At 45.3% G+C, this 13,019-nt stretch overlaps 1 protein-coding gene across 1 annotated transcript in view; it reads left to right on the forward strand.

Moving 5' to 3' along the window:
- Nucleotides 1-4,751: 4,751 nt before the first annotated feature.
- Nucleotides 4,752-13,019, forward strand: part of LOC116815492 (neural-cadherin-like) — an 88,404-nt gene continuing 80,136 nt past the window's right edge. The window contains exon 1 of the mRNA XM_032763922.2: nt 4,752-5,857. Within this exon, the coding sequence (XP_032619813.2) occupies nt 4,816-5,857 (1,042 nt within the window). The 5' untranslated portion in view covers nt 4,752-4,815. The remainder of the gene's footprint in view (nt 5,858-13,019) is intronic.

Genomic DNA, 13,019 nt, shown 5'->3' on the forward strand with positions numbered 1-13,019 from the left:
TAAAAAGGGTGTGATGGGGTCTGCTTACCCCGCATTAGCCCAGACAGGGTTGAGCCGATGGTATTGACAGCAGAAGTCCCACCGCCCTGGCAAGACTGGGCATCCTCCAAGTGCTCTAGTAGCATAAAGGGAGGGAGCCCAGCTCGTTCTGGGCTGGAGGCTGAAGAGGAAGGATCTGCCTGGGAAGCACCTGCAGGGGGCCAGCCACAGTCTCTGACTGCACTGGGAATTGAAACCATCCACAGCCCGCCTGTACCCCGGCGACTGGAGGAACCCCTGGAAATAACCAGCCCTGCTGAACACAGAGGACCCGACACTTCATGAGAAACCCCAGCACAGACTCTGGTAGGAAGTGACCCAGGGAGGATGACAGAGTGGTACCTACTGCCCAGGGAAACTCAGTGTTTTTGTACCCCCGCCCCCCTCACTGAGTCAGTGCCAAGCTGCTACACCACTGTTAGCGTCCTGGGTTGGGGTCTGGTGGAGTCAGGTGGGCCCAGTCCCACTTACTGGGGCTGCCACACCCCATAGGGGGTACCTCAATGCTATAGACTCTGGCCACTAGGCCATGCTGCTCTGCATGAAAGGCTGCTTCATAGACTGTGACTGACAGGCAGTGTGGACCGTCATGAAGGGGAACAGAGGACCTGCGGAATTATAGATCAGCCTAACTTCCATACCAGGAAAGAAACTAAAATTATTAAGCAATCCATTTGTAAGGCTGTAAAGGATAAGATAAGGAACAGTCAGCATGGATTTGTCAAGAATAAATCATGCCAAACCAATCAGAAGTTTCTTCTTTGACAGGATTCCTAACCTTGTGGATGGGGAGAAGCAATAGACAGGATACAGCTTGATTTTTAGTAAGGCTTTTTACATAGTCCCATAAACTAAGGAAATGCAGTCTAGATGAACCTTCTATAAGATGAGTGCACAACTGATTGACAGACCATAGTCAGAGTAGTTAAATTGTTTGCTGTCAAACTGGGAAGGTGTATATAGTGGGTTCCTGCAAGGGTCAGTTGCGGGTTGCTACTGTCAATTTTCTTGATGACTTGGATGATGGAGTGGAGAATATACTTATAAAATTCCCAGATGACACCAAGCTGGGAGGGGTTGCAAGCCCTTTGCAGGACAGAATTAGAGTTTTTAGAAGAGTTTCTATTGGGCCAGATCCTTAGCTAGTGTAAATCAGTGGAGTTCCATTGCTTTACACTGAGGATCTGGCCAAGTATGCTTTTAGACTCAATTGTATTGTTGAATGTGATGTGTTGGACTTCTTTGGCCACTTAGCCTCTATTGTGAAACAAGTTGATGTGTTTGGTTCTCCTTTCAACCTTCTCTGTTTCAGAATTATTGAAGCTTCATATGAGAGTCATGGAAGCTTTACACAAGTAGTTTGGAAGAGACAAGGGGTAATGGAGAATGCTGGGTGCCAAATTTTTTAATAACAATTTGACTGAAGCTTCTGGCTGACAAAATCAGCTTCCAGACACATTCAGAAACATTTATTCATAGCACTTCTGGTCAAATGTGCCCTACTTATATTGGTATCTCTTTTCTCTATTAGTGTGGGATTTTTATCCCTTGCTGGGGAAGGACAAAAACCAGTCCTCATCTACATTTGTGCAATCAGATGCCTTTGTCTGTTAAGTAAAAGAGGCCATTGGGTATTATGTAGCCTAGGGGGTTTGTTCTCTCCCTCATGTGCATGTAAATTCCATCAATGGGAATGACGTGTGAACATCAGGGAGGAAATAAATGTCTAAATTTAGATCACTCTCAATGCTACAGAGATGTTGTGCATATTTTCTTCTCTCTCAGACCAAGGAGCTCCATGTGTAGACTCTTATTCACATTTCAGATGGGTTGCACCCTTGCCACTTTGGCTTGGGTGAACCCCAGCTCATAAAGGCACAGAGTAGAATGTCATATAATGAATAAAGATTTGACTTAGATTTTTTATCACCTCTAGGGGCTTGACCCAATCTTTGTATTTTTACTGGGATGAAAGTAGTAAGAATTAATCCTTCACTACTTCCAGTCACAACAGCTACAGTTAGCATTCTTTTTCCATCATTGATAATTTTGTGATTAACTTCTGTTGGTAAAAAAAAGCTACACAGAGGCTCTTATTCAGGTCATTAAATTGCAGTGGCAGCTTGTCACATGGTATGCACACCTTGTCCTCCTTTGGGGCATGGCAGGGTTGTGATACCACCATGGTTGCAGTCTTTAGGCTGAAAGCAGCATGGTCTAGCAGCCAGAGTCAATATAACAGGCTTCAGGTACAAGGCAGTGCAGCCTAATGGCTAGTACCTAGGGGCCACAACAAGGGGGGGGGGAGAATAGCAACTCAGGTAGGGGGCACCAGGCAACTCCACCAGGCCCAACCCAGGGCCCTAACAGTGGCAGAATGGTCCACCACTGAGTCACCATGGAGTCCCACCAAAACACTCTGACCTCACTCAGGTGGAAGATATCACTTGCTCACCCTCCCTGGGCCACTTCCTACCACATTTCCAGAAGCTGCAGTCCATGGGTCATTGGGGTCTCTGAGCTCCACAGCACAGATGAGTCCCTGGAGCTCCATTGTCCACAGACCTCTGGTCTGACTCTCAGAATCTTCAGCTCCTAGACACATGCAAGGGTTGTGACAGCTCTTCAGCTGAAACCTCCTCCACCAAAAGTCTTTCGTCACTAGCAGTCAGCCTAGAAAGAACTGGGATGCTCCCTTTTATACTGAGGCAGCAGCTGGAGCATGCCCAGCATGGTGTGAGGGGCGGGACTTCCATAGCCCATAGTGTGGGACTAACCCTCTCTTGTCCAGTGCGTGGTATGCACTCCCCGTCACGCATGTATATACATTGTGAGTTCCTTACCTACTATACAGAAATTACTACCTGGCTATTATATTCCTTTCAGATAAATTCTTAAAACTATTCTTGTGTTCCAAGGCCTCACTGAACCCCTTCTGTTCTCTATTTCTTTCACTAATTTTTTAAAAATCTTTTCATATAAATTCATGGACACATGCTTTACTTGAGGTTAGCTCACTGGGAAAGTAGCTTTCACTCTTCTGTGCGCTAGGAAAAAGTATCAAACTCTGTCTATTTCTGCTAGAGACACAAAGGAGCAAGTGGGAGAACTTCATTTAAATAGTGCAAGGATTTGGGAACAGACTAATCTAAAGCAGTACTGAACTCAGTGGGACTACTCATGTAAAATTAAACATGTGTCTGAAGGATAAAGGCTATAGGGTCTAATCCTGCTTCCATTACACGAACAGACCTCTTGACTTCAGGATTACTCCTATGAGTAAAGACTGCAGGATCATATCAATAAAGCAAAACTCTCGTTGAAAATGAGGCTAATTATTCTTTCTTTTAGTAATAAGTATTTGTTGACTTTTATATGGTAAAATTTTCAAAAGTTTTATTTAAACCCCCTCGTTTGTTAAATCATTTCCTGCGTACAGCAGGATGAAATAGATTAGAGTAGGGTATAATTTTCCTGGGAACATTTCTAATGTATACTGTCTGAAACTTGTAAAAATCTCCTCTGTAAAATATGAAAAACCTTGCTGCTGATTTTTTCCAACGTATATTTCTTACTCCGCAGATTGCAAACAACTTGTCATGTAAAGTACCTTTCATCTGCTACTTACTGCAGCATTGTTCCCTTTGTTCCAGCAGGAGTTATATGAATCTTCTACCCTTACCTACAATATATCAGAAACAGTTTCTGGTTATTCTAGGCAATACTTGAATGACCAGTAGACAGTTATAGAATGCTCTTTTGCGCTACTTTTGAGGATTCCCCCGCTTCCTTCCCCACCTTGATATAAGTAAATTAGCTACAGATTTTAACCACCACAACTAATGTCCCCAGTATTCCATCCTCATTCAGAAAACAATGCTTTGCCAAGGAGCAATGTGTTCACATAACAGTAATACACATATAGCTATTTCAATCATCACAGTTTGGGGCATATTAGAATATTCTGAGATGGAGACACTGATGCTGCAATGCATTGTGCACAGGTGGTCTTTGTGGAACGTGTTGCAGAATTGCAGCCTTTGGGGAGGAAAGAGAGCGGAAATGGTAGTACTTGGGCGCACTCACAATCCCAGTTTAGCAGAGTTCCTGGTAACCATGAACAGCAGTGAAATAGTTAATGCTGCCTAATAATGACGACTTAACTATCTGTGGAGTTAATAACCAAGCCCGCCTCTCTTAGAGCTATTGTTTAAGGAGGTCTGGTTTCAGTCCTATATTTCCATTTAGAAAATATATTTCACAATTAAACATTTGGAAATATACATTTGGAATAATGAAAGGTAAATGCTAAATAAACCGATGGAACTTGCTTCATTATCCCTAAATCATTCCTGTCAGTTGGCTGCTAAGGGTAGCTCATACCATCTAGCAAGAAGGTGATTTCACTGTCCAGTTATGCAACTTATTCCCTTGCCTGTTTTTAAACGATCTAAATTTTCTTTGCTGTAGACTGATTCATTACACCTAAAGCACCTAAGCAAGGAGATTTGAGTCAGACAACTCTCCGGTTACCCGATTCGCTAGACTAGTCAGGACTTTCTGGGTCCATGTTGTAAATAAAGGGCGCGGAAGGGGCGGACTCGTTCCCCTACCCCAGGGCAAGGGTCGCTCGGTTTGAAAGACCACCAGCCCCGCCCCTATTCCTGATTGGTCGCTGGGCAGGGGGCGGAGCAGGCGCTCCACGTGCAGTCGGTGTGGCTGGGTGCCTGTCTGCTCAGCGCCTGGAGCCGGTGCCACAGCTTCCCTTGCCCGCTGATGCCCCCTGGCTTGCGAGCGGCTCCGCACCGCTACCACAGGAGAATGTACTCGGAGTGGGGCCGCTGCCACTCCTGGGCGCTGCTCGCCCTGCTGCTCCTGGCCGGGGGCGGCCGCCAGCTCCTCTGCAGGGCGGCAGGGCCCCGGGCTAGCGGCACTTCTCGCCTGCTCCGCTTCTACGGGCAGGTGCCAGAGAACAGCCCGGCGGGGACACCAGTGCAGGGGCTGCGGGTGCCGCTGCGGCGGCTGCTGAGCCCGGGGGAGCCGCCGGGGGAATGGGCGCTGGACGGGGCCGGCGCCTCTCGCTTCTCCTTGCACCTGGGGCCGGGGCTGCTGCTGCTGCTGCGGACGGTCCAGTGCCTGGATCGGGAAGCCCGGCCGCGGTACACCCTGTCTCTGCGGCGCTCCTCCCGGCGGGCCCTGCTGCGGGTCCGGGTGCTGGACCGGAACGATCACCGGCCCCACATCCCAGCTGGGCCGCCCTTGGAGGTGGCCGAGCTGGCGCCGCTGGGCAGCGAGGTGGCTCGGCTACGCGCCCTGGACGGGGACGAGGGAGTCAACGCGCTGCTCACCTACCGCTCGTGGCCGACCGGCGCTGGCAGCCGCCTGCTCTTCGTGGTGCCCCGCAGCGGGCAGGTGCTCACGGTGGGCTCCCTGCTGGGGCGCCGCAGACTCATCCTTTGGGTCTCGGCGCAGGACCACGGGCTGCCCCGGCCTCTGCGGAGCCCAGCGCGGCGGCTGCAGCTGACGGTGCGGAGAGAGGGCGCCCGCAGGACCCGCTCGCTCCTGCCCCCGGAGAAGCCGCCGGGCTCCGGCTCCATCTCCTACACGGCGCGGGTCCCGGCCGGGGCGCGGCTCGGGGACCCCATATTCACCGTGCCAGACACCCGCTACCGGGAGGCCGGCAGCTGGTTCGAGCTGGCGTCTCCCGCCGCCCCTGTGGAGCTGGAGCGGGCGTCAGGCCGCCTCCACCTGAGCCGGGAGCTGCCCCAGGGCGGCCGCGCCGAGGCGCTGGTGAGAGTGCACCGGCGGGGCGGGCAAGGTAAGGCTGGGGCTGCGCGGAGCGGGAAGGCGGGGGCCGCTGATGGCGGTGCTGGAGCCGAGGGCCCCTCTTGCCCTGCCCCCAGCCCAGGCGGTACTGCCGCCGCTCCCCGCAGAGCCGGCCGGTCAGGGTGTCCAGGGTCACGGCTGCTCCCCTAAAGGCTGCGGCGCTCTCGGGCTGACGGGTGGGTGGGTGGTGGGCTCCGCTGGTCCTGCACAGAACCGAGGGGACCCAGTGCCCTCTCCCAGCCGGCTGGGGTGGAGGGAGTGGGAAACAGGGTGAGTGTGTTTAACTGCATTAGACCTGCCTGTCCCCGGTGCTGCCCTAATAGTATCGGTGGCCCTGCGGTGTCGCCTCGTTCCTTTGGGTCTGAATGCGCGCCAGCGTGTGGTGCGCACTGCAAACAGCGCCAAATCCCCATAACCTGGGAAGTACCGGTTTTATACTGCGGATGCTGTTGTGGGGTAGCTCTGCTTCAAATCTCCTAAAACGTGTTGCGCTCAAAACCCCCTACCATAGATGCTGTGCAGTATGACATCGATATGAGTCCGTATAAGATGTGCCTGTCTGCACACTCAGAATGTGTGCCTGTTGCAATCTGTTGCTTTTGACTCTGATAGGAAAACACTGGGGATTTTTAAATGGTATTCTGAATGTTTTAGGATTTTCCGCCTCTTTCCAAATCAGGCTCATGAGCACTATAATGAATCAGGGGCAGTGAGCATATGGTGACGGGTCTGCTGGGGAAAGAGCATAGGGTAATTTGAAAACAAAGTATTTCTGAGGGAAGTTCAACTATGTGTTAATTCTGACCCGTGGTTCTTAAAAATAATCCATAAATCGAACATCAGATAAAAATATTTTTAAAAACTGCCAAAACTGTGGCACAGGGTTTGCTAAATTTGATAAGAAGCACTGTGTCTAGTATTATTCATATGGAACCACAGCACAAAAAGTGAACTGATTAAAAACTTGAGTCTCAGGTTTCACTAGTCGCATGCATGAAGCCCATTCATGTTAGTAGAAATAGATGTGATACTGGAAAGGGAGGGAATACAACATTTTAAATCCCTTTAAATAGTAGAAACTAAAAATGAAGGTGAGTCAAAATATCAAGGAGTCTGCTGTTATATAAATTGGGTCATGAAACAGTCAAAGCAAACTAAAATATTTCTATTCTCCAAATTGTACATGGGCTACTATGTCTAAGTAATTGTCCCAATTGTATGTCACTTCAGTTCGCTAGTCATTTGCCAGGATGACAGTTGCTCATGACTTTTGCCTACAATGAGATGTTTACAGATTTTGGAAATTTTTTTTTTTTTTGCAGACTGATGACTTGGGAGATATGACACATGATGCAAAAATTACAAGCAAACGCAAACATATTAAACGTGGGCGCTTGTTTATCAGACAACTGTGCGTGTACTGAGAATCAAATAGCCTCCAGACAGATAACTGTTCCTATACACCTGTGCAACTAAGTTCAATGGAGAAATACCATTTACTCTAGCATAAATGTCTCTTCATTTTTTAAAGAGACTGTGGCTATATCTACACTATAGAGCATACGTTGGCATAGCCCCCTACTGTAAACACGGCTTATACTGAAAGAAGGTGTTCTTACACAGACCAGAAAACTCCACCTCCTAGAATTCTGTTAACAGAATTTAACTACATTGACAGAAATGCTAATTTAAGAGTAGGCCAAGTCTGTTTTAAAGCGAATAAGTGTCTAACAGATAGAATTTCTCATACAGTTGTGATCTCTAATGTGGTACTCTTAAAAATGCTGCTTTTCTACCTTGTTCTTTGCCCTGAGAATGTATTGACCACAGATGAGTCAGAGGGTGAAAGAAATTCAATAATCAAATAGGACAAGGTCATTTTTATACTTCTTCCCTGGGATGCTTTTTAAATTAAGGTAGAACTCTCTCATAATTTTGGATGATCGCTAACTTCAGACCTCTCACTTTTTAAATCACTTGTCAGGTGTAGATCATTAAATATTTTAGCAGTTTTTAACAGCAATATTTTGTGTAGAGAATTTGGTGAGATGTGTAACAGTGAACAAATAATGTTTTTCTGGTTTTTTTTTTCCTTTACCCAGTTAAATATAATTATGCCTTTTTAAAGGCTGACATGTTAATCAATATTATGAAAAACGTATCAAGCCTTACTGCCTTTTACATTATTAATTTAAACACAAAATTAACAGACCCTTACTTACTCTTTCATCCATTATGTAGACGTTACAAAGGGAAATAGACATTTTCACATGTGCTGCTTTACCACTGACATGTTTGCTTTTACGTTTTAATATTTTAGAGAGAAAAATGGACTGATTAAAAATTCTGCCTCCATTTTTTCTGATCTGTTTTATTTTTGATTAATTTAGCACTCTTTGCATACCAGAATCCTAGAAACAGAAAATACGTATTTCATTCAGTTAGGTCACTGAAATGAGTTGCAAGAGTCCAGTATCCAACAAGATTTATGTGATTCCTAACTGTTGGAGTAGCTCCTAGGAGCCATAGTCATGCACTAGTTCAGGGGTCGGCAACCTTTCAGAAGTGGTGTGCTGAGTCTTCATTTATTCACTCTAATTTAAGGTTTCACATGCCAGTAATACATTTTAACATTTTTAAAAGATCTCTTTCTATAAGTCTATATATATAACTAAGCTGTTGTTGTATGTAAAGTAAATAAGGTTTTTAAAATGCTTAAGAAGCCTCATTTAAAACTAAATTAAAATGCAGAGCCCCCAGACCAGTGGCCAGGACCTGGGCAATGTGAGTGGCACTGAAAATCAGCTCGCATGCCGCCTTCGGCACCCATACCATAGGTTGCCTACCCCTGCACTAGGTTTTGTCAGCATAGGACCCCATTATGCAAGGCACTGCAAAACACAGAACAAAAAGATGGCGCCTATTCCACAGAATTTACAGTCTATACATTCAATATAAATTCTGTACAGTGCTTATGAGTTGCCTTGTTTACTTGTGAAAAGGAAATGTCCATTGTTAGAATGAAAATTGAGAAGTACAGTGTCTGGCTCTCTTCAGTTTTTTATATTATGGTAGCATCCAGAAACCTTGACCAGAGTTAATTGTGTAAGGCAGTGTACAGGCATAAAGGTGAATGTCGTCTCTTCCTCAGAGTTTACAATCAAGATGTGTATGTGAAGATTAAATGAACTACTGTCCTGTTTTCCTAGGGATGCAGTATACTTGCAGATCCCATGTGTGTGTTCAACCGCTCTGAAAATCAGATCATAAGCTCCTGACATGAAGAGACAATAACTAAGGTGTAGCTGAATTTACACACTGACCCACAATCTCCAGAGATTTATATTGTTGCTTGCAGTGTATCATGCTTTAAAAAGTGGAAGAAAATTAAGTGTACCTTTACACTTAGTGTCCAAAGCACAATTCTGTTTTGACACAAGTAAGCTTCCAGATCTTAGGTGCTTTTAAAAATCCCACCCTTAAGTGGCTTAGGAGCACAAGTCCCATTAACTTTCAGTGAGGTTTGTGTTTCTGAGCTACTTACGTGTTTCTGAAATCTCACCTTCAATGATACTACATAAACTTTACATGCGTCTGACGAAGTGGGTATTCACCCACGAAAGCTCATGCTCCAATCCATCTGTTAGTCTTAAAGGTGCCACAGGACTCTTTGTTGCTTTTTACAGATCCAGACTACCATGGCTACCCCTCTGATACATAAACTAATATCCTAAGAACAACCTACACAGTGTAAAATCAGAAACTGAGGTAAGAGGCATTTGGTCTTCTACTTCACTCTGCAGTTGGTGCAGGATGCTCCAAGGTTGAAACAAGCTCCAGGAATTGAGAACAAGGAGATAGAATAGATGAGATTGAAAGAAGAGTCTCTTCAAATAGCAGTATGACCACAAGAGCTCAGAAGTGCAGCTTGAGTTTAGTGTCCCTCAAACCTGGGATATTTCAAAGCATCAAAATGGAATAGAGAACCAGCAGTTAGTTTACTATTGAAATGTATAAAATACTTAGAGTTGTTCAATTTGAATTGACATGAATGTCTCTCATGCTGTCCTTTTCAAATATGATTGAATTCAAAGGAAAATTCGCAAATAAAATTGATTTTCAGTCTGATTGAGGAGACTGTGACATGAAGCAGCAGGGTCAGGGAGGGGTTTTTTGTATGTAGAGTGCCGGATTGGCACAATGTGATAAGCACTCAGCCTTTAGGACTCTTCCTGGAAATAAGCGTCAGTTTAAAAAGGATTAACTTGAAGTTGAAATTCCTGAGAAAACAGCTTAGACTGCATATTTTAAAAATTTTAGTTAACCCCATTTTCTTTCTTTTTTTATTTTTCCTAATAGCTCTTCTGATGGCATTTTTTGTTAAAAGCCTATGATCCATGGAGTACAGATCTTAAAAATACATATACAGAATGCTTGTTGCTTGTAAGTGGCTATGATTTCACATTGAGATATAGAACCATTTGTGCACACTTAAAGAGTCTTTATTTTCTCCCTTGAGATTCTAGAACAAAATAAACCTAATTCCAGAATCAGAAACCCAACCTGACAAGCCAGATCAAAGGTCACAACAATCCTTTCTTCTCCCAATACCAGACTAATTCAAAGCATATGTGCATAGCAGGGCCGTGCCCTCTAATTCAGGTGCCAACAGAGGGGCTTGGTCCACTTAAACCATGAAACCACTGTAATAGCCACAGCTCATTAGAAGGAGCAGCAAGTCTCAGGATTAAGATTGTGTTACCCTGCATGTATATATCTTCGGAAGAGGCTCATTGTAAAGAATTATGGGCTAGACTGCTTTTACCACATGGTTAGTTACTGGGCTGTTCACTGCTTCTGAGACCCTTGATGAGAGAGAAGCAGAAAAATAAGATTAATTTTGGGGTGAAAATGATGAGTCTTTATGTGGTGGAAAGTTGTTGCATAGTACTGTATGCGGTATGCAAGGAGCTCTGTTTTGGTGTTTAAATAGCGTCTCTGTCAAAGAAGGTTGAAAAAAGAGAAGTAAAAGAAGATCCTTAGGATATTTCATTTTCCCCTTTATTCTTAATGTCTGGCATGTTAAATCAACTCTTTGGAGCCTGTGACTTCATAGCTCAAATTTTTCATTGTTCTAACAAGGTATGAAGTAATCTGCAAAGCCTGATCCAAGTTTTGAAATATGCCCCAAAATGTTAAACCTAGGGGACAATTTTTAAACAACCTCATGAATGCCGTGGATGCCTTCCTACTCCGAGAAAGTTTACTGTGTGTATGTACTTTGTGGATTTAAGTTTATTTTATTACACACAGGCAGGAGTGGATTACCACAGATCTTGTAAAACTGGCGATATGCATATGCACACCATTTGTGATATTCCATGCCTGCATTTCACATCTGAATTCAGAATTCAGTTTCAGTGTATCTGGATCGAGACTGAATTACACATTTACAAAACTGGAAGCTAAAGGTTTATGCCCAGTTGTATTTAAATCTGCCCAAGCTAATGGACATGTAGGCTACTAGTAGTTACTGGCATGTGCAAAGACCTGATTTGTATGCCTAATTGCGGCAGTGCATAAAACCTATAGGAATATACTTGTGCTCTCTTGCATATGGACCTTGGGTCCCTGATCTTGAAAACTTGGTCCTAGAAGCTTGGGCACAGTTTTCCATGTTTCACATTTTAGTACAAAACACCACTTCAGCATAGAGTTACCAACTTTCTAATTTATTAAAATTCGATACTACAGCCCCACTGCTCGCTGGCTTCCCCGCACTCGCTCGCTCACTCTCCTCGCCACCCAGGACTTACCTGCGGAGTGGGGCTGGGAGCTCACGCGGAGCCTGCCCATGAGATGCAGATAGGAGTCAGCCCTGGCTGGTGTGTAGGGAGACCAGACAGCAAGTGTAAAAAATCAGGACGGGGGTAGGGGACACTAGATGCCTATATAAGAAAAAGCCCCAAATGCCGGGACTGTCCCTATAAAATTGGGACATCTGGTCACCCTAGGGGGTTGATGACCTGCTGCCCCCAGTCCCACACCCTGGGATAGGCTGGTGGTGGCATTTCCAGGCAACAGTTGAGGAGGCGGGTGTTGTCTGGGCAACTCAGGCTGGGGGAAATGTCCATCCCTCCCCATGCTTTGTGTGAGAGGCCAGGTGCTGCAAGGAGCTGAATGGCCTGAGCTTTAAGAGAGCTGTTCCCCCACAATCCTGTGCCAGGCCTGGCTGAGCCCCCATCTAAGCAGCACGAGGAAGGAGGTGAAGTGAAAGCTGGTGCCACATGCGATCCTTGGCTCAGGTTGCAGCTCCAGAGAGGAGAGTGGAAAATAGGACACAATCCAAACATTTCAGCGGCATGGATTGGCACCCACCTGACTCACAGCGCTGCTGCCCCCAGCTCTCTGCAAGTGTCCTGCTGCGGTGTCACACACTGCAGTGGACTCTGCCTTGCTCCCCTCCCCTCATTCCATCGCCCCTGTGGGCAGTAACCAGACTTTTGGTGTCCAGTCAGTGCTTCTGACCAGACACTGTACAGGTCTGCTTTTGACCGAACTTTAAAAAAATGGACACCTGACAACCAAACCCTACTTCAGCAGTAGACATTTGGTTTCTTTTTGTTGATCTCCTATCCAAGTACTGGCACAGCACAATATTTCTTAATGTCCGAGGTTCAATAGGATTACAGCAGCAATATAGGTAAAAAATAATATCTTTACTGGGGCTGTCAAGTGATTAAAAAAATGAATCATGATTAATCACATGATTAAAAATGAATCATAATGATGCAATTAATAATAGAATACCATTTATTTGAATTTTTTGATGTTTTCTACATTTTCAAATTTATTGATTTCAGTTACAATACAGAATACAAAGTACTCATTTTATATTTATTATTACAAATATTTGCACTACAGAACTTTCAGATTCATAGAATGTCAGGGTTGGAAGGGACCTCAGGAGGGTATCTAGTCCAACCCCCTGCTCAAAGCAGGAGCACTCCACAGAACTCTTAATGGCCCCCACAAGGATTAAGAACATAATTTAAGAACGCCAGTACTGGGTCAGACCAAAGGTCCATCTAGGCCAGTATCTGTCTACTGATAGTGGTCAATGCCAGGTGCCCCAGAGAGAGTGAACCTAAAAG

Source organism: Chelonoidis abingdonii, chromosome 2, assembly GCF_003597395.2.
Source record: "Chelonoidis abingdonii isolate Lonesome George chromosome 2, CheloAbing_2.0, whole genome shotgun sequence".
NCBI classification, from domain to species: domain Eukaryota; kingdom Metazoa; phylum Chordata; order Testudines; family Testudinidae; genus Chelonoidis; species Chelonoidis abingdonii.